The sequence below is a fragment of the Apodemus sylvaticus genome, chromosome 1 (genome assembly GCF_947179515.1).
Source record: "Apodemus sylvaticus chromosome 1, mApoSyl1.1, whole genome shotgun sequence".
Lineage (NCBI taxonomy): Eukaryota > Metazoa > Chordata > Mammalia > Rodentia > Muridae > Apodemus > Apodemus sylvaticus.
In genome coordinates, this window is record NC_067472.1 from 77,400,301 (window position 1) to 77,422,197 (window position 21,897).

A 21,897-nucleotide genomic window follows, 5' to 3' on the forward strand; every position below is an offset into this window, starting at 1 on the left:
ATAAATGTATAGGCTAATTCATGAGTGATAGTGTACTTGGGAGGCTGGAGCCGGGGTTTGCTGGGAGTTGAGACCAACCAGGGCTACACAAGAAGAGCTTGCCTTAAAACTGCCTCCCCCTCACCACAAAGAAAGCATGACTGATCCTGAGGAACTGAACTACGCAGAAACTAAGGGACTTGGGATTAGCCCAGGGCCTGTGTGTGTTGGGTAAGTGCTCTACCACTGAGCCACACCCCCAGCCCAGAGGTCCTTTATCTTTGAAGTAAGGTGGAGACAGGAGGAGTGTGGTAGGGAAGGTACTTTATGCATAAGTGTCAAGCCCCGTTCCTGGAGACAAGGAAAGACAGTGACAGTGATGTGGGCCTGTCATTTTTCAGGGCCTTGGGGGCCATTCTTGTTTTTCTGAGCCTCTGGCTGTCTAGAGAGTGGGGATTCTTGGGAGGGAACAAACAACAGTCTGGCATCCTTATTTCCTTCCCTAGGCAGTGCTGAGCACTGTGACCATCTGTTGTTTAGTCCACCCAAAAGAGGATGTTGAGGATAGTTTTGTGTTTGGACCCAAGTGTGTCAGGGAACCCTGAGCCCCTGTTGTTTTACAAATCGGCTCTGAGAAGGCAGTACCACTTTGCCTGCTGGATCTGCTAGGCGGACCGGAGAGAGCATGGATATGGAACGTAAGGACTGCCCACCCCCCTTCAGAACAGATTCTCAGCACGGGTGTGTGTGTGGGGCAGAACGGGCTTAGGGGGGAGGGCGCTGTGTTGAAATGAGCACACTGGTGGCTTCTGAGGGGCTGCTGGGCACGATTGCTTGTTGAGTCCTGAGCTCTTTGACAAAGCGTCACAGTGCACCTTCAGAGCTGTGTGACCCTCTGTGGCCTGTTTTCCTGTTCCTGTCTTATGTGCCCCTTCTTAGTAGGATTCCTTTAAAACTTTTAAACTTCATTTCTCTCTCTCTTCCCCCCCCCTCTCTCTCTCTCTAACTGTAGTGAATTTCCATGTCCTCTGTTGGGCCCTTGTATACCTGTACATTCATTCTCAGGGGCTAGATACAAGTGATACATATGTAAAGTAATATTTAGATAAAGAATTTCTATGACCCAGTTTCGAGACTTAAGTAGATCACCAGTTAAAACAAACAGATTCTCTGCTTCTATATTGGGATGTAACTTTTTGAAAAATGTATTATGCTTGATGTGGTGTAGGTGATATGAACTTTCTGAATAAGTTTTGTGACTACGGCTTTCCCTTGAAACTATGTGCAAAGGAGAGCATTAATTGTTTTTCTTCCTTGTTCCTGTCCCCATTTCCTTCTTTATGGGCCAGGGTCTTAGGGAACTCACGCTGGTCTCAGGACTCTGCTATATAGATGAGGCCGGCCTGACCCTCCTACCTCTTACCCTTCTAAATCCTGGATTACAGATGGCAGCCACTACACCAGGCTGAAAGGAGAGGGCTTGAAAGTGGGGTGTTCTGTCTAACTGCTTTGGAATTTGGGGCTAACATCTCTGCCTTTTCCTCCATATGAATGTCTCCTTTGTCTCCGTCAACGTGCTATGGGTTTGTGAGTACTTAGAGTGGAGCCTGTGATAATGTACATTGCTTCTGCTATTGAGGAAGTTGGATGTTGAGGGCTTATTAAGATATTATTTGGATTGGGGAAATGGTCTACTACGCAGAGTCCTTACACGGCTCTCTCTACAGAGTCATAGCAGAAATTTAAGCTGCAAACATTCAGGTCTGATGACTGCCCCAGATGCCTTCTGAGTATGGATTTCTAGGGAATTCCTGTCTGGAGAAAGTCTCGATTAGCTGTGACATCATAGCTAATATAAATAATGTATTACGAAATGGATGGCCAGCAACAGGCTCCAGCCATCTGTATAGCAATGCTGCATGCATCTTCGAAGACAGGCTTTTACTGAAGTCAGAAACCACACAAACAGCACAGATGGAAATGAAACTGTCTGCACATTCTGTCTGTGTGCGAGGTGCTCCCCGCTTAGTCTTACAGGACTTCTGCCCTGACTTCCCCAGCACGGAACTCACCCCAAGTTTCTGTCTTTACCCACACGGTAACAATGTAATTGTTATTAGTCAGTCTCCCGTTCCTTGACCCCTCTCCTGACCCCTTCTCTCCCTCTCTCCAGGATCTTACCATAGAACTCTGGCTGAACTCTGTGTAGAGTAGGCTGGCCTTGGACTCAAGAGATGTGCCTGCCTCTGCCCCAAAAAGACTGGGACCAAAGGTGTGCCCGGCCACACCGTGCTGTTGTTAGTTAGCCTCTTCAAAATGCTCCTTTCTGATCTCTCAATGTAAAGATAAGCAGAAATCAGAAGCAAGCAGCAATGGAGCCTTGTGAGAAAGAACAGGTTTCCCAGTGCCAGGCCATCAGCCTTGGACCGAGATCTCCTGTCTTAGCATGTCTCACCTCTCAGCTTCCTTACCTGGAAAACAGGGACATTATAAATGTCGCATGAGGGTGCTTTCAACCCACAGGAAAGTTGCAGCACACAACCTCACACCTGGAGGACAAATCATAAGTAGTTTTGTCATCAGCTAAAGAGAAATTTACTGAAAAAAAAAATTAGGCCCAGACATGCAAAAGAAATTTCGTAGAGCTAGAAGTCAAAAGGAAAACAAAGCAAAGCAAAAACAAAGCCAAAAGCAGCAGCCAAGCAACAGTAGAACCCCCTTTCTTCGCCATAATATTTTAGAGTTGAAATAAACAAGCAAAATATAAGCAGACAAAAATTGAGACAAACTAATATCCCTCCAAATTGCTTCTTATAGCCCGAGAAATCTTAAAGCTACTAGGAAAACATGTTTAGTGTATTTTTTCCCACCTGGGCATTTTAAACCGTGTTTCTTACCTATTCACCCAAAATGGAAACTTGTCGATGAAAATGGGTAAGCAGACTGGGGAGCCTGCTCGGGCAATGAAGTGCCTGTCCTAAATGTGAGGGGGCCTGAGTCTGATCCCCAGGCCCAGGTAGAAGAAGCCAGTTTACTTTGTGATTGTAACCCCAGTGCTGGTGAGGCCAGGACAGGAGGATTCCTGGGACTCAGGGCCAGCCATCCTGGAAGAACCAGCCAGTTCTGGATAAAAGTGGCTAAGAAAAACCTCAGGAATTGACCTCTGGCCTATCCATGCACATGTGTATGCACACATACAGATACTCACGCACAAGAGTGAGAAAATAATCTGAATTTGGGAGACTCTTGGATCAGGTTTGGGCAGCTGTGTTATATTGGTTTTTTTTTTAATTTTTTAATTGTCATTATTAGTACTAATTATGGTAGCATTTTAAGATGGTCTCCCCATATAGCAGTGGCTGGTCAGGAGCTCCCCATGTGGATTGGCCTGGCCTTGAACCCTCAGGATCCTCCTGATAGTGTCTCCATGTATGGGATTACAGACGTGTGCCACCATGTTCAGAAGTAAGCTTAGAAGTAAGCTTGCTTGCTCTTGATAAAAGTTCTTCTTTATCTTGCATGTTATTAGGTAAAATACCATGTTTAAAGTGACCTGAGATAGCGTAGGATTCCTTAGTCTATATCAAAAAATAGATTTTTTCTGAGCAGGGGACACTGAGTCACAGATGTGCTCTGAATTCAGGGCCAGATGGAACAGGCTAGTGATTTGTTTCGTGGAGCCTGGAGAGGAGGGCTTGCTGTGACCTGGCTGAGGATGACTGTGTCAAAGCTCCTGTGCTGAAATGCAGATTCCATTGTGAGGTATTAGGAACGTGGAAGAAACTTTTCTTTTTTTAAGATATGTTTTTTAGAGTTGGGGCCTTTGGGAGCTGAATCAATGAGCCAAAACAAGCCCCTTGCTTTATAAGTAGCTTGCCTCAGGTATGTTGGTATAGAAATAAAAAACAGACAAAATATAGATGCCATTAAGTGAGTTGTGCCTGCAGACGTCGCTCAGAACAGCAACAACAGAAGTCTTCATTTCCAGACCAAGGAAGGGGAGAAGAGGGGGAGGAGGAAGTGGCGGACAGGAACACAGCGGTAAAGCACTTGCCTAGCATGTGCAGGGTCCTGGAGTCAGTCCCCAGGATTGAAAAACAAACAACAAAAACCCTTAAAGTCAATCTGAAGTCTTGGAAAAGATCCAAACCAATATCCAAGGAAAGAGAAGACACATGACAGGAGCCGGCAGAAGGATCCTGTGGGAAAGTTACCGTGGCAGAAACGGCCAAAAGGGAAGTCTTTAGTCAGGAGAACTAAAGTCCCAAAGCAGGCTTCGGAGTTCTTAAGTGTGTCCCTGGTGACTTGGAGTTTGGTTCTCAACTGGCTGGTCCAGTAGCTTGCACCCACCTGGAAACCCAACTCTGATGCCCCCTTCTGGCCTTCTTGGGCACTGTACTCATCAGCACATAATCCCCACCTTACACACACACACACACAAACACACACACACACACACACACACACACACACACACACACACTTAAGAGCTCCAAAGCTGAGGTTGGAGAGATTGCTCAGTGGTTAGAAGCACTGACTGCTCTTCTAGAGGTCCTGAGTTCAATTCACAGCAGCCACATGGTGTCTCACAACCACCTGTAACGGGATCTGATGCCCTTTTCTGGTGTGTCTGAAGGCAGCGACCGTGGACTCACATACATAAAATAAATAAATAAATCTTTTTTTTTTAAGAGCTCCAAAGTCAAAACACCAGTCACCAAGGATTTTGTGAATCCCTCCCCTGAATCACGCAATATCATTTTTATTTTCTGATGCAAGGGAGATGGGAGCCCAGGAACGTACGTGCCTATGAGGGACTACCATTTTCTGTGTTCCAAGGACCCTGGAGTCCCGTCGAGACAATCCTAGTGGGACAAATAGGTCTTACTGGTTCTGTGTAGCGATTCCTTAGAAAAGTCGCTCAGGACAAGTCATTTTCTTGGGCTTTTGCCTTCCAGTCTAAGGAGGCAGTCTAGATAGTAGATCTGGATTTGTATAACTTCGTGTGTGTGTGTGTGTGTGTGTGTGTGTGTGTGTGTGTGTGTTCGTGTGTATATGCATGAGCAGAACACACTTGAGGAAGCTAGAGATTGATGCTAGGTAGCTTCCTCAGTCATTTCCACCTTGTTAATTTGGAACATGATTTCTCACTGAACCTGGGATTCTATAATTCGGTTAGACTACCCTTGTCAGTGAGCCCCAGGAATCCTCCTGCCTCTGCCTTTTCAGCACTGGAACTACATAGGTACTGCTGTTCCTGGCTTTGTGTGTGGGTGCTGAGAATGGACCTAAGGCACCAAAAGGGCCAGCTCACTTCTTGTTCAAATGAGAGCTGACACAAAAAGTTACTCCACAGATTAGTAGTCAAGGGGGTGGTTTGCGTTTCCCCAGCAGTGGAGCCAGCTCTCAACTGGCTGGGTGCAACCTACCGTGTGCATTTATTTGCCAGAGAGCAGGGCAGCGAAACCCTGGCATGGTATGGTTGATTATTTAAGAGTGCCAAGAATTTCCGCGTCCTTTCAGACTAAGGCTAAAAACGTGGAAAGGAGCTCGTGGCTGCCTGAGGTAGTTCCTAGAATAGTGTGCGTGTGTCCTGGTGTTTATTTGCTTAAGAGGATCTGATGCGGCAGCGGAGCAAGCGGTCAGACAGTGCTCCCGAGGCAGAGGGCAGAAGGTGAGCTGGTGGGATGCTTGGCGGAAGAATCCCTCCTTCAGGAACCTCCTGTAATGATTTTCAAAACCTGATATTTGTGGAGAAACTGTGTCCAGGCATAGACATGCCAGAGTAGAGAAGGGGCCAGGAACTCATTTCTTACCCAAGAGTTGGAGAGCCACTTTGGAAGGTCAGCAGGATCATGTGGCCAGTTGTTCTAGGGAGCTTGCTTTGCCAAGAGGAATGGCACTTCCACAAATCCTCTCACGAATTACCTCACTGGTGAGCACTGGTGCACAGGCCCTGGGTTTCTGATGATGTTCTGTTTTATAGAGGTGCAGGAAAAGGACCTCAGAAGAGGTTAAGGTGTCAATCTGGGTGTGGTGGTACACACAGGCAGTTCCAGCCCAGGGAAAAGCTAAGAAGGAAGATGTTGAGTTTATGAGTTATAAGCCAGCACAGGCTACATATTAAGGCCCTCCTCTCTCAAAAAGAAAAGAAAAGAAAACAAACAAAATCAAGGTTAGGATGTGTGGTTTTACCTCCTAAAAAGACATCAATTGGCAACTACTAAGTCTATCATTCTCTCCCTCCCGCTGGCTTTGCACATGTGTGTGCATGTGTGCCCGAGTGTACAGGAGTGCTTGTGTGTATGTGCACATATGTGTTGAAGGCAGTGGACAACTTTAAGGGATGTTCCTTAGTAGCTATCTGCCTTTTTTGGAGATGGGGTCTCTCAGTGACCTGGAGCTTACCGGTTCAGCTAGACTCACATTTGGGTGCTGGGAATCAAACTTGGGTCCCCAGGTCTATGCAGAAGGCACTTTACCCACTAAGCCAGCTCCAAGTCTGGTATATTCTGAATCAAAATATTTCACTTTTATGGTTTCCTAGTTATTTTCAGTGGTTAATATGATTTTTTTCCCCAATCATGCTTTAAAAATGATTCACTTTTTGGTCTCTATATTTTCTCCTAGATTTAAGCTTTTTTTTTTTTTAATAGAACCTTGTCTTTAGTGTTTGGGACGAAAAAGTCAATTGTGGAAAAAAGTACTAGCTGTCAATATGGTTCCCTTGGTGGCTCATTGTTTGTGAGAAAAAGGGGAGAGAGACTGTCACAGTGTGCTGCCAGCTCTCTGATGGACCTCCTATTTTGTCCCCTGATGGACACATGATAATTATACATATTTGTTAGATACAGTGGGGGCATTTAAGTATATATTATTATATAAGGATTAGGTCAGAGTAGTTGTCATATCTATCACTTCAGAGTCTTCTTATTTCTTTGTGCTGGGAACGTGTAAAATCCTTCTACCTGCTGTGAAGAAATGCAGTTTGTACTTCTATCTTGAATGCTTAGATAAGCCCCAGCTCAGAGGATTTTCCTCAGCAGCACACACAGATTTTACTCAAGACCTTGTAGCTCAAACCAGTCAAGTTGGTTTTGAACTTGGACTCAACCAAAGTGACATACCAGCCATGATAGCATGATAGTGCAAGTCCTGTTGTCCCCTCCCCTCCCTCCCTCTTTCTTTCTTCCTTCCTTCCTTCCTTCCTTCCTTCCTTCCTTCCTTCCTTCCTTCCTTCCTTTCTTTCTTTCTTTCTTTCTTTCTTTCTTTCTTTCTTTCTTTCTTTCTTTCTTTCTTTCTTTCTTTCTTTCTTTCTTTCTTTCTTTCTTTCTTTCTTTCTTTCTTTCTTTCTCTCTTTCTCTCTTTCTCTCTTTCTCTCTTTTTTCTCTCTCCCCCTCTCTTTCTTTCTTTCTTTCTTTCTTTCTTTTTTTGGTAAAGAGGATTTTAAGAATCAAGCCTGTTGATATAAAATGTCTCATGCAGTCACCCATTTACCCTGTGTAGCAGCAGGTCAGTGACATTTAACTCTGTCACCATCCATCCATCCATAGGCAGGGTCTCATGTTTCTCAAGCTGGTCTTGAGCTTCCTGTGTAGCCAAGGCTGACTGAACACCTGATCTCTATCCTCCCAGGTGCTAGGATCCCAGGCAGGTGCTCCCATGGCTGCTTTTGTGCAGCTCTGAGGTCAGAACCCAGGACTCTGTGTCGCTAGACTAGCACTCTCCCCATAGAGTCACATCCCTGGCTGTATTTTTAAGGATACGACATACTTAAAAACAAAAAATGATGAACCAAACTACAGAAGTTCAGATAAAAACTGGATAAGTAACTGTGTTGGCAATCCGTCCTGGAGGTCCAGATGAGGGTGAATATGGAGATCTTTGAGGCTTTGTTTAAAATGCTGGCATTGCTTTGTCATGAGCTTTATCCTGGGACTCAGGATGGAACCCAGACGAGCATCCCCACCCACGTACCTCTAGCCCCATTATGTACATTAATTCGTACCACCTGAAGACATTTATCTCGGTGCTCAAGTATCTTTCTGACTCTTGGCGTGATTGCCCTCATCCGGGCCCTGCTCCACACTCTTTCTTATGTTCCACACGAGCTGGCTCCATAGGAGATTTCAGATCCATGGGGTCACCGTAACTGTGCAAAAGGGCAGGGGGATGCGATGTGTCGATGCTGAGTCGGGGCTCGGTGGGAGGTAGGTTGCAGAGAGACTCAAGGTCCAAGGGACAAACTGGGATGTAACAGAAATGGCAAGTCCCTCCATCATTGTTGGTTTGCTTGTTTTGTTGGTTTTGGTTTTGTCTGAACAATGGAGGGAACAGTGACTCTCACCCCAGTGGACTGGGCATTGTGACAGGCCCTAGCACATGTTGGTTTGGTGCCGATGGTGGTGGTGACCTTGCTGTGCAGAGTTACAGTAATTTGCTCATATGCATTGTCTGCGTGGGACAGAGGCTTTGAGTGGTGACACTGTCTGAACTGTGTTTTGCAGATCTCCATGACGGCGATGGGGGCTCAATCAGCGGCCACCAGAGCCTCAAGAGCACAGCCAAGTGGGCGTCCTCTTTGGAAAATCTTCTGGAAGATCCGGAAGGCGTGCAGAGATTTAGGGTTCGCCTTTTCATTGTTCATTAGAGTTGATGCAATAGGAAAAGTTTGATGCGTGTATGATGGGGGGTGGGGTGAGGCTGGGGACCAGGGCAGTGTTTAATACTGACTGTCCTGGCTACAGACTAAGACCTGGTCATCTGTCATGGCCATCTTGGACTTTCATTAAGGGACATGGAGCCTGTCTCTGGTTTTCCTATAGTTTGTGTGTGTGTGGGGGGGGGGCGGAGATTGGGGTGATGGAGGAGGATGTGTTACCTAAATGGGATTTAGAGGAAGTATTTTCAGGACTGGCAAGGATGTCCTGGGTCTTTGGGGTAGAGGTTTGTTCTTTCCAGTCTCAGACCCTCTCTGGATGCATCACTGCTGAGAGAGGTTGGATATTAACTGACTGAAGCAAAGCTAGGGGGAACCCAAAGGAGGGCTGATGGGCCTAAAGAGCTAAGGCCACCAAGAAACAGCTTTTCCTGCCAGCATAACCGCTGCTGCCCGTGGCAGGTCACAAGTGAATCCCACACTGACCCTACAGCTTGGGGCAGGGTGCTGCTGGTCCGCACGGAGCCCCGGGGTGGGAAGGAGAGCGGCGAGCGTTGTCTAGATGCCAGTGAGATTTGGATGCAGTCGTAGAGCTGACCATGTGCTGACTCCTCCATCGGTCATCCCAGGAAAGCACACCTCCAATTTAAAATGGTCTCCATCACTGTGATTTGGAGAGGCTTAATATGTTTTCTTTTCCTTTGTTTAAAAAAAAAGGGCCTGGCTTCGGAGGAATGCACTTTGCTTAAACAGTGTCTGGAAGGGGCTGATATATCTTCCACTTTAATTTACTTTTTGGTAATTTATTGTCAGCTCAGAAATGCAAGTAGATTCCCGCTTCATTTTTATTGTGCCTTGCAATGTCAAAACCATTAAGGTGAAATGCGTAAGAAATATTCGCTTCGACATTAAACACGTTCTTTGTTTTTTCCGGGTGGAGTTTTTTCAAGGGCTGATTAATCCAGGCTCCTCGGTCCACTTTTGCCAAGTCATCTTCTAAAGGAAGCGTGTCTTTTCTCAGTGTTGGACACTGTATGATTCCCTCTCCCCATTTTTATCTATAGGAGTTTCTGAAAAAGGAATTTAGTGAAGAAAATGTCTTGTTTTGGCTAGCGTGCGAAGATTTCAAGAAAACGGAGGACAGGAAGCAGGTACGCCTCTCTGCTTTCTGCTTGCCTGGTGGCTCCCCCTCATGACCCCACCTCAGACACCTGTTGCCCAGATTTAGGAAGTTCCCAGATCATCCTCGCTTATACCAGACTCAAGGGAAGGTTTAAATTTTTCAGTGGATACCTTGTGTTGACCAAATATTAATTTTTTTAAAAAGAGGACAAGTTAGTCATTTCTAAAGAGAGCTGTTCAAGAGGCCAGAATTCAGAACAGACATGAACATTTTTCATTTGTAGTTTGTCACTGTGTGGACTGTTTTCTTTATAAATATGAGGGTGTCTCCTCTGCGTGACACTGGTGTTGTCAGGTGTGAGCCAAGCAATTAGCAGACATATGTGTGGCCGTGAAAGCCCGTGGTTCATCAGACGGACTGCCAGCAGCTGACAGGAATTCTGTGTGAAGAGTTTGTAACGCCTCCCAGAAGGCGTTTGTCCTTTGTCATAGGTAGACTTCAGTCTCCATTCAGCCAGTGAAGGGGGGTCTGAGACAGGTGAGCTGGATGGGTTTCTGATGTTAGCTCCTTGTCTTTCCAAGGCCATACATAAGTCCTGTGAAAAAGTGTGGATTGTGGTCAAGGATGCTGGGAGTGAGGGGGAAGGGGTTGTGCCAGGGTCTGTGTCCAGCGCCTGCACTGCTCGCAGAGACCCCGAGGCTGGGCTTGCCCTGCTCAGCATCTGCCTTCAACTCACCTCCGGGAGGGCACTAGGCACCAGCTTTGCCACCATTGCCCTCTGTCCCTGGGACCTGGGACCTGGGACCCCCTCTTCCTATAGAGCCTTCTCCCCTGATCAGACATTCCGATTCTTCTTTGATTTCTTTTAGTGCTTGGAATCAGGCACCCACCTTACCATTGAGGCTTGTGCCCAGCGCCCACTGCACTGTCCTTTGAGACAAGGGCCCACTGATTGTCCAGGTTGGCCTTGAAGTCACTCCTGGAAGGCCACTGAATCTGAGTAGCTGGGATTACAGGCCTGTGCCTGTAATTCTAAAGTGAAACCACCTAATTTGACAATATTGGAGCTAATTTTAGTTTATAACCTTTCTGTCTTAGTTCCTGTTCTATTGCTGGGAAGAGACACCATGACCAAGGCAACTTATAAAAGAAGAAAAGCATTTAATGGGGGCTTGCTTATAGTTTGAGAAGGTTGGTATATGATCATCAAGGCAGAGAATATGGTGGCAGGCACAGAGCTGGATCTCTCTCTCTCTCTCTCTCTCTCTCTCTCTCACACACACACACACACACACACATACACGAGACAAAGACAGAGAGAGACAGAAAGACAGAAACATAGTGAGATGGAGAGACAGAGACAGAGAGAAATACAGAGACACAGAGACAGAGACAGAGAGACAGATAGAGAGAAAGACAGAGAGTGACAGAGAGAAAACTCCATGGGTAGATATGAGGCTGGTCCTGGCATGAGCTCTTGAAACCCACAACAAGGCCACACCTCCGGATCCTTCCCAGACAGTTCCACCAACTGGGAACCAGGCATCCAAACAAATGAGCTTACGGAGGCCACTCTTACTCAAAGCTCCAGGCTTGCCTCCAGACAGAGCAACACAGACGTCCCCCACACAGACGTTGCTTGTCGGCTGGTTGCAGACAAGCTAAAAGCTGAACTCTCCGGGGCCAGCAGCCATTAGATGTTTGCAGACGACAGCCTGGAAAGCTCACCTTGCTGCTCTCTTTCAAGGCTCTCTAGGATGGAGCAGTCGTGGCCTTCCTCTTCCGGGTGGGCAAGAAGCGATTTTGAGATGGCTTTCTCTGGCTTGAGTCTCTAGAACTGACCCAGCTCTTCTAGCGATGACTGTGTCTCTGCTATTTTCTGCCCAGGACACCCTGAACAGGGAAGGGACTTAGTGGGGGAAGAGTGGAAAGTTGTACTAGCATTGGACAGGTTGGATTCAGAGGTAAGGTCCCCTGGGAAGGAGGACACACCATTCACCTCTGTCCCCAGCACAGAAGACAGGCCTGGGAGAACCTCCGCTGCATTCTGCCCTTGAGCATCTAGTGTGACCAGCATCGCACCGTGGACATCTAGCTCAGAGTAAGGTGGCCATGCAGACATCCTTCATTTGCCTTGTTCTTTGACGGTCACGGGTGGGGAGGACCCACAAGAGAACAACTCCATCCTTGTGGCTCAGACAGGAAGTAGAGGTCCTGGGCAGAGTTGAGCTTAAACAGTGCTCTGGAGGCACCCAGACACCGTCCTGTGCCACACCTACCCTGTGTCTGTTCCCCTGGAGTTCCCAGGCCATGCAGAGTGCCAGGGGTTGTGAGAAGCGCCGGAGACACCCACCTCACGGACAAACCTGATAGCTTCTTTAGAGTACAAAGCTCTGTGAGTGTGATGCACAGAGACTTGGGGAGTGTGAAGACTGAGGACACTCGGGCAGTGGAGCTCACTGAGGTCTCTTGGGAAGTGAGTTGCAGCCTGAAACCGGCAATGGTGGTTGGGAGCAGGGAAGCGGCCATCCTAGACGTAGGAACAGAACTTGGAAAGAGCACAGAGCAGGGTGGGAGGGGAGGGTCCTGCTCGCCAGGGAGCTGCTGGGATGTGCTTGAAGCTAAGAATGGGCGTGGCCAGATATGGGCCTGTGTGTAACACAGCAAGAAGGGGACCTCACACCCTGGCCCTGGAATGTCCCTATAGGACCTTGATGTTCTATGTGGCAGATGTAGTATTGGGTGTGCTCTCCTGTGTGGAGAGCTAGAATCAGCAGCCCTGCTCTTCACCCCCATACCCCACACCTAGCCCAGGGCATCTGGAAGGCTTTTGTCTCTAAGTCTGGAACATACCGAGCAGTTTGGTGAATGCTGTATTGATTCTCTATTCTGTCTACGGAACAAAGACGCTTGTCTCAAACTCTCCTTTGGAACATCACAAGCTGGACCTCCATCTTATGCATTTTTTTCAGTGCTCTTATCTTTCAAGCTCTGACAGACCAGCTCACCAAGCTTTGAACACTTAGCTTTTATAGTCCAAAGTTGTAACCTCAGGCTTTGCCACCCACACCCAAGTTCACGAAATAATGACTCTGGGACTGAATTATTATGAATAATTGCCTGGGCTAAAAGCTGGGGCCTGTTCCTCAGCTTGTAAGTTGGGTATCCTGTTGACTCCATCAGGTTACCTCCCCTCAGGCTCATGACACTGCCTCCATCACCTTTTAGGGAGAATCCCCTGTACCTCAGACTCTCTCCCAGAAATCCTTTTTCTATACTGGAACTTCAGTGTCTCTATTTCTTGCCTAAGCTCACAGGCCAACAGCCTTTATGGACAGGTGAAGCTTCCACACATTGTACAAAAGATTCCCTCCACACAGAGTTCTAAAGGCTTTCTATAGTTCTTCTCAGAACTACATGGTCAGGTATGTCATGGGAATACTTCACTCCTAGAATCAATTTCTTTTTTTTTTTTTTTTTTCCGAGACAGGGTTTCTCTGTGTAGCCCTGGCTGTCCTGGAACTCACTCTGTAGATCAGGCTGGCCTCAAACTCAGAAATTCGCCTGCCTCTGCCTCCCAGCGTGCTGGGATTAAAGGCGTGCACCACCACCACCCAGCTTCTTTTTTTTTATTTTAAAGATTTATTTCATGTATATGAGAACACCATTGCCTTCTTAAGACACACCAGATGAGGGCATCAGATCCCATTACGGATGGTTGTGAGCCACCATGTGGTTGCTGGGAATTGAACTCAGGACCTCTGGAAGAGCAGTCAGTGCTCTTAACCACTGAGCCATCTCTCCAGCCCCTGGAATCAATGTCTATGCAAGTTAAGGTTACTATAGCTTTAATGAAACAAAAACAAGGTGGACAGGAAGGCTTTATTTGGTTTATACTTCCACATCACAATCTACTCTTGAAGGAAGTCAAGGCAGGAACTCTAAACAGGGCAGGAACCTGGAAGCAGAAACTGATGCAGAGGCCGTGAAGGAGTGGCGTTTACTGGGTCGCTCATCATGGCCTTCTCAGCCCCTGTAGCCCAGGAATTGCGGCACCCATAATAGATGGGTTGGCCCTTCCCACATCAATTATTAATTAAGCAAACTAAGGCTGTCTATAGCCTAATCTTATGGAAGCATTTTATCAATGGAGAATTCCTCCTCTCAGATGATTCTAACTTCTGTCAAGTTGACATAGAACCAGCCAGCACAGTGCTGCTGGGGGCGGGGGCGGGGTGGGGGCGGGGGTGGAGTCATTGGTGATACCAGCATGCCTGGGTCTGGGTCTGGGTCACAGCATCTCGCTTTCACACTGCTACGTGTGATTTGCGAGGTCAGTGGCAGCCAACGGTAGACTACTGCATGTTAGTTACATAAATGTGCAGAGCCAACCTCTGGGCCCAAGGCTCAACTGCTGGGGAGGTAAAGCTAGGCAGTCAGCTCTGAGTTACTAGTTTCCAGAAGTGGAGGAGGAGGCAGGCCCTGCAGAAGACACCTAACTGAATTTCACAATCAAGCTTACCACATCTGTCCCAAAGGGAGCGTGGGAGGCTCTATCTCTATCTGCAGTCAATTGCGGCAGCTGTGAGCTTGATGCAAATCAGGCCTTCAAACTTCTGCTGGCTTAAGGACAACTGGTCGGTTTGTTTTCTTTCTTTTTCTGGTGTGTGTACGTCTGTGCTTGCACATGCACAAGCACACACATGTGTTGTGCATGTGTGCAAGAGGCTTTTTTGTCTCTGTGTGAGTACATGCTCATGTACATGTCTGAACATGCGTGTGGAGTCCTGAGACTGATGTGAGGGTATCATCCTCCATCTCTCTTCCATTTCAGTCCCTGAGACAGGGTCTCTCAATCAAACCCAGAGCTTATTCATATGGCTAGTCTTACTAGTCAGCTTACACTGCCTCCCCCTTCCCAGGCTGAAATTGCAGGCAAAGCCAGCATACATAAGTTCTGGGGATCCAGACTCTGGTGTTCACTGTGTGGTGCTGGATTTACCTCTGAGCCTCTCCTCGGTGAATATCTCACGCTCACCTACTCTGAGCATCGTGTATAACAGTCTTCTCCATCTTTTGTAGTTTGTCTTTCTGTCTCCTACACCCATGAGTCTAGGCATCGTTGTCTTTCTTCCTCTCCTTAGTATCCAAACATCTAGATCCGTGCCAGGCACACAGTGTGTTTCTTCTCCTCTGTGGGATGACGGTGTGCCCTCCCAGTTAGCTTAGACTCATAAGAGTCTATGGTATTGATTTGGGGGAAGGCACTATATTTTACTTAACACTACAACTTGGTCTCATAACTGGATCTATTTGGGGCTGATTTTTTTGTTTTGTTTTGTTTTGTTTTGTTTTGTTTTGTTCCAAGACAGGGTTTCTCTGTATAGCCCTGGCTGTCCTGGAACTCACTCTGTAGACCAGGCTGACCTTGAACTCAGAAATCCGCCCGCCTCTGCCTCCCAAGTGCTGGGATTAAAGGCATGAGCCACCACTGCCCGGCTTGGGGGTGATTTTTAAAGTGGTTTTTAAAAGAGTTTGAACTGTTCCTTCAGAGCAGTTTGTGCTCTGTGAGTGAGTGGATTGCACAGGAAAAGCACATTGCCTTCTCCCCAGCCCCCCGCCCTCCGCCCCCGAGAACTCAGGTGCTGTCTAGAGCGGGTACTGTCTTTCTGACTACAGCCTGTGGTATGAAATTTTAATCCATTTCATCCATTTTCACCATGGGGGGTGGCAGGGTCCACACTGAGCCTTGGGAACCTGCTGTGGCATTGGCCCTGTGCCCACTGTCCCCTGCCTCTGCTTCTCCCTTTGTGAGCTGCGGGATGAAACTTCAGGGTAGAGGCCTGGTGGAGCACAGTTAGTGCCTTAATAAAGCATCAACTTACCTCCCCCACCCCTGTTTCTTTTACTGGAGACAGAATCTGGTGGTGACGGATGCAAGGCACACGTGTGGGACCAGCAGAGAAGGCCAGGTGTCAACTCAAGCTCTCTCCACCTCATTCCCTTGAAATGGGGGTTCTCGCTGAACCCGGAGCTCCCCGTTCTCTAGCTAGGCTGACTGGACCTCGAGTCCCAGTGATCTTCCTAAGACAAGCTCTTGCTCTATTGCCCATGCTTACCTTGAACTCTTGGCCTCAAGTGATCCTCCTTCCTGCAGATGCCTGTTGTTCTGTAGGTGTGTGTGTGTGTGTGTGTGTGTGTGTGTGTGTGTGTGTTTCCTATGATGGCCCCTGCCCCTGAGTTGTCAAGCTCTTAATTGTAATCTTTTTTTCTTCCCTTCCCATCTCTTTGGCTTCTAGTTCCTACTTTTTTTTTTTAAGACTTATTTTGTTTATTTCGTGTATATGAGTACACTGTCTGAAGAAGACACACCAGAAAAGGGCGTCGGATCCTATTACAGATGGTTGTGAGCCACCCTGTGGTTGCTGGGAATTGAACTCAGGACCTCTGGAAGAGCAATTGGTGTTCTTAATTGCTGAGCCATCTCCCCAGGCCCTGGTTCCTACTTTTATTTAATTTTTTTTTTTCTTAAAAAGAGTCCTTCTTTATCTGTAGGTGCTCTTTTGGTCTTTTCTTGGTTTTGTGGGGGTTTTTTTGTTTTTTTTTTTTTTTTTGTTTTTTTTGTTTTTTTTGTTTTTTTTTTTTACAGACAGGGACCTTTCAGTCCCTTCCTAGGGGACTGCAAGCCTGATGCACTCACAAACTGAACACATTTCCGTCCGGCTGTCGGAAGGTTTTGCTGGTGGCCTGTATGTAGAACTCATCTTGGCAACCTTATTAATCTTGGCACCCCACCCCCATCCTGGGGCCCTTGCCCTCATTGCTCTGGAGCCTCATCAATCAATCAATCAGTCAATCAATTAGTCAATCAATTTATTTATTTTGGCGCTGAGGACCCAGGCACTCTACTACTGAGCTGACCCCCAAATCCAGTCTTTAACATTATTTTATTAGACTTACTCATTTATTTTATCTGAGAATGTTTTGTGTCCGCACATACGTGTGAGCCACATGTATGCTTGCTAGCTGTGGAGGTCAGAAGTTCTCCTCAGATGATTTCATCTGGATTAATGGATGATTACGAGCCACCTTGAGGGTAATGGGAATTGAACCCGGAAGAGCAACAAGTGCTTTTTACTTGCTGAATCATCTTTCCAGTGGGAGGAGGGGAGACTTTAAAAAAGATTGATTTATTTGTATTTTATGTGCATGAGTGTGTGCGTGTATGTTTGTGTGCCATGTGCATGCCTGGTGCTCATGGAAGCCAAGGGAGGAAGGATGTCCGACTCCTAGAAAAGGCATTAAAGTTTATGACGAGCTTTCATGTAGGATACCAATGTATTTTTATTTACATATGTGGATTTGTGTCTGTGTGACTTTGTGTGTATGGCCGTGGAGGCCAGAGGTGGGCACTGGGCCCCTGATGCTTGAGTTCCAAGTGCTTGTGAGCCACCCAACATGGGTGCTGGGGTGCAGATCCCAACATGGGTGCTGGGGTGCAGATCCCAACATGGGTGCTGGGGTGCAGATCCCAACATGGGTGCTGGGGTGTAGATCCCAGCATGGGAGCTGGGGTCCAGATTCCAGTCCTGTGAAGAGGCAGGGACACTCTCTTTTTTTGGTGGTGGTGGTGGTGGTGGTGGTGGTGGTGGTGTGGGGTAGTGAGAAAGTCTTACCATGTAACCCTGGCTGTCCTAGGACTCACTTTGTAGACCAGGTTGGCCTTGAATTCACAAAGATCTGGCTGCCTTTACCTCCCAGGTGCTGGAATTAAAAGTATGTGCTACCACACCTGGATATCAGGAGACTCTTAACTGCAGAACTGTTTTATAAAAAAATATTTTGTGTGTGTGTGTGTGTGTGTGTGCGCGCGCACACACACATGTGAATGCAGATGTGGATGTATAGTTACTGCAACACACATGTGGAAATCAGAGGACAAGTTTTGGGAGAAACACACACATTTCACTTCCACTTGGGAAAGGTTAGGGTAACTCAGCTGCTCAGGGTTGGGGCGTGTGCTGAGAGCGCAGCCTCCCTCCTGTTGACTCCCCTCAGCCGAGGTGCCCGCCCGGACTCCCACTTGTCCCAGACATGTCTCTTCTACCCCTCCTCGAGGCTCGCTTGGGGGCCCTGGCCTCTTCCTCCTGCTACAGTCCGCTCTATTCCTACTCCGATTACCCTCCTTTTCCTGGCCCAGTTCTCGGAAAGTACCACTTAAAACTTTTAAAGTTACATTTATTTCAGTGCAGTGTGGCGGTCAGAGACCAGCTTGTGGAAGTCAGTTCTCTCCAACTGCCACGTGGGTCCCGGGGTGGGGTGGGTGGGGTGAAGCCCAGGTCACCAGGCTTGGCAACAAGTGCCTTTCTTTACCTGCCGAGCTCTCTGAGTGCCCTTCTATTTATTTGATGTTCCTTCTTCATTCTCTTTGAGAAGCGACGATGACTGCGGCTCATACACGACCCTGTCCCGTGTTTTCTTGTGTTCTCTCTAGGGTCCACCTCTGGGGAGGAGCAGGTGAGCGAGGCTAGAGAGGCTGATGTGTTCCAGAGTCAGGCATGTAGCAGATAGGGTGTGCGCCATATGGAGCGATGCCACAGGGACTTGAAGCTCCACCGCCTTCCTAGAGGAGAGCAGCCAGGAGGCGACCTTCCCTTCTCTTGGCATCTCTGGGACTCCCTACCTATGTTGCCAGTGGTCAGTTGACTCATGGGCCAGTAACTTGGGAGACTGTTGGACTGCATGGTAGAGAGTAGTTTCAGCATCCAGGGCAGGACTCAGATTTAGGGAGTGGCTAGGAGGGCACAGGGCCTGCTAAAGGAGAAAGGTAGAATCTGAGACTCCTGAGAGGACAAGGCTCTTCTGGCAAGCAGTGTGAAGGAAGAAGGCACCTGACCAGAGCCAGAGACCTCTGGAGGGGCTTAGCCCCCAGGATCAGCCAGAAGCCCCCAGGCAGCATGGCCTAGACTGCAGGGCTCAGTTGTGAAGGTAGAGAGCAGAGCGGGCAGGAAGAGCGCCCATCCACTCTCAAGATATGTCTGTGGAAATTGGGAGTGAGGAGGCTGATGGCCGCGAGGAAGTGAAATGAAAGCTTTTACGATGGCAGAGCATCAGCGCGGGCCCTGAGTGGGGGAGAGGAGACCACACCGCACCCTCCTGAGCACTGGACAACTGATGACTCGGCTGTTCTGAGCAGATGGCTGTCTGCGGCTCTGAGCAAAGCGAACTCACTTCTTTTAAACCTACACTGGTTGGGAGCAGGGTCTCAGGCTGACTTCCTACCCAGCGTTGGTGCAAACCAGGCTTTAGAACACAAGAAGGAAAGGCCCTGACCTGTGTCTGGAAGGAGCAGAGACCGGATACATCTATCTGTCTGTCTCAGGGAAGGAAGGGCTGTGGTGAGGGCGGTGGCTAGATGCGCGCATGCTAGCACTTTCACACACCCAGAACTGACTCCACTAAGGGAGCTTGTCTGTTCTTATTCTTACGGTGGCTAGAACAGGGTTAACAAAACTCTGGAAAAATCTACCGGAATAGCTCAAGTGAGCAGTTCTTCTTTTCTGTTCAGTGTTCCCAGCCTGGACACCAGGCCTTCCCGTGACTGGCCTGTGGTCAGCTGTCTCAGGGTTTCCCTTTTCGATCATACTTCCTATCCTAGTACAGATAAACCCAGCTGCTCACTCATTCTCCTGCACCCATTGGGTCAGCACAGGGGCGCACCCTGTGCTCAGTGGCTGGGGGAGGACAGCTGAGGCTCAGGGTTGGTTGAGAGCCGGGGTCTGGACCCCTGCAGCCCCGGCTCTTGCTTCCTCTCCCCTGGGTCACCTGCCCCCACATATGGAGTCCCAAGCTGCTCACTCATTTTTCAGAACTACCCAAGAGAGCCTGAATTCATGTGGGCCATGTGTGTGCATGCGTGCAAGGCAGAAAATCCATGTGCTTGTGGTTGTCTTAGGAGGGGAGGCCTGCAGACTGTAGTGAGGAGTTTGCTCATCTAGCCAACTGAAATTCTACTTTCATGAAGTAACTTTAAAACAGGAAGTGGGTTTCCAAAAATGTTCCCTTCTGACAGAATGGGGGTGGTGGGAGACACTCCTGGCTCTGTGGAGCTGGTGGGTCTTTGAGAGACATGAAGTTCCAAACTGCTTTTCCGGGCGGGCCTCGTGATGGTCCCCAGACCTACCCTAGGAACAGTCGTATTTATCTTTAGAGGCTCCCATGTCTTTGAGTTTGACATTAATTAATTGCTCCTGTAGTCAGAAAGAACAGACACAGGGCTTTGAGCGCTGACCCCCTCTGGGCGCTGTTCCTATATCAGCAGAGACAGAGCCAGGCCTCAGCAAAAAGGGTCTTTTGCCTTCTGGTCTCTGGCATGAAACAGGCTCATTTTCTTCTATTTTCAAGTACTGCTAATTGAAAACTTCCAGGGATTTTCATAAGACCAGAAGTTTTCGGAGCCGGGCGTTCCCCGGTGAAGCTCTGTGAGCACCCTCAGAGGCCGAGAGCCTCTCTGGGGGAAAAAGCGTTTCCTTCGGGCCTCCTGCCCTCCCCCACCTCCTCCACAAACCTCAGTGTGTGCTGCTTGTGAAAGGAATCTCTTCATTGCCTCGCTCTGTGGGGTCTGTGGGGTCGGAGGGGGCCTGAGGCCTGAGCTTCACACAGGAGCCATCTCTGCTGCCACAGAGGGCCCTGTCCTCTTCAAGAAGAGGGAGGGAAGAGCTAGGGAAGTTCTGGTGGAGAGTGCTGAGTCTGCAGCCCTGCCCACCACAGCTTTGAAGACTTTAAATAAAGCTGGCTTCTGCCATCAGGGAAGGTCACAGCCCTGTCGTGGTTCTTAATTGCTCCTACCATCAGGACATGTCACAGCCCTGCCACAACTCTCAGTGTAATGAGACTGCAGGTGAGTGACCATCTTGTCAGCCCTTGTCTCCAAGATTTCCAGTGGGGACGTGATGGGGACTCTGGGCACATAGCGAGTGCTCTCTGCATTACTTACACTTACTGTGTGATCCAGAGAAAGAACACTTCTTTTTCTGGAAGACTGATAAGCCATGTATCCTAGAGAGCTCAGTGTGCCTTGTGGGACCAGAGTAGGACTGAAGTTTGGAGTCCTGGCCCTGATCCCCAGCAGGAAACCAGCATTACCACAGGAAAAGACCAAGAGGTTAAGGGAAGGGAGGCAGGCTCCACAGCACAGCAGGTGCTGGTGGCGATGCGTTCACGTATGGGTGGTTTCGTGGGACTTTTTTTGTCCTGGTGAAACACAAATAATTAAAAACCTTTGTTTGGCGTGTCTCCATGGCACCCAGTGTATTCACAGTGCTGTGCAGGCACGACCACTTACTGGATCCCAAATCCTCTCAACAGTCCAAAGAGAATCTCCATGCCCACCATGCCTCTGCTCCAGGTGTTTACAGGTTCTTAGTCAAGGAACTGAAATAAAGGTGCACAAAAACTGTAAAGTAGCAAGGAAACAGGGCTGGAGAGACGGCGCAGTGGTTAAGAACACTGATTGCTCTTCCAGAGGTCCTGAGTTCAATTCCCAACAACCACATGGTGGCTCACAATCATCTGTAATGGGGATCTGATGCTCTTCTCTGGTGTGTCTGAACACAGCAACGCTGTATTCACATAAATAAATAAATAAATAAATAAATAAATAAATAAATAAATAAATAATAAGAAGCAGAGAAAATATTCAAAAGCTGAGCCGCCATTGTACCGCTCAAAAGAAAGACGCTGTCAGGAGGGACAAAACAGAGGCCAGGCCTGGTGGCACACACCTTTAATCCCAGCACTCAGGAAGCAGAAACAGATGGATGTCTGTGAGTGTGAGGCCAGCCTGGTCTACATAGTGAGTTCCAGGACAGCCAGAGTTACAGAGTGAGACCCCATCTTAAAAACATACGATGATTGGCAGAAGGCCACATGAGTGCGGGTATACTTAGGGGCCCCAGCTTATTGCCCGAGACAACACTGATGGGGGTCCTGAGGAAAGGGGGGCTGTTTACTAAGGGCCATGCCATGGGTGATTCTCTAATTTAACTGACATGTCTAAGACAGAAATTTTACTGGGCATATGTCCCTTCCCACAATGCATCTAGTTTGAATTCTATGCACGCTCAGTGTACACAGA

At 48.1% G+C, this 21,897-nt stretch overlaps 1 protein-coding gene across 1 annotated transcript in view; it reads left to right on the forward strand.

Moving 5' to 3' along the window:
• The first annotated feature begins 560 nt into the window (after positions 1-560).
• Positions 561-21,897, forward strand: part of Rgs10 (regulator of G protein signaling 10) — a 34,608-nt gene continuing 13,271 nt past the window's right edge. The window contains exons 1-3 of the mRNA XM_052197484.1: positions 561-677; positions 8,487-8,605; positions 9,703-9,789. Of these exons, the coding sequence (XP_052053444.1) occupies positions 665-677; positions 8,487-8,605; positions 9,703-9,789 (219 nt within the window). The 5' untranslated portion in view covers positions 561-664. The remainder of the gene's footprint in view (positions 678-8,486; positions 8,606-9,702; positions 9,790-21,897) is intronic.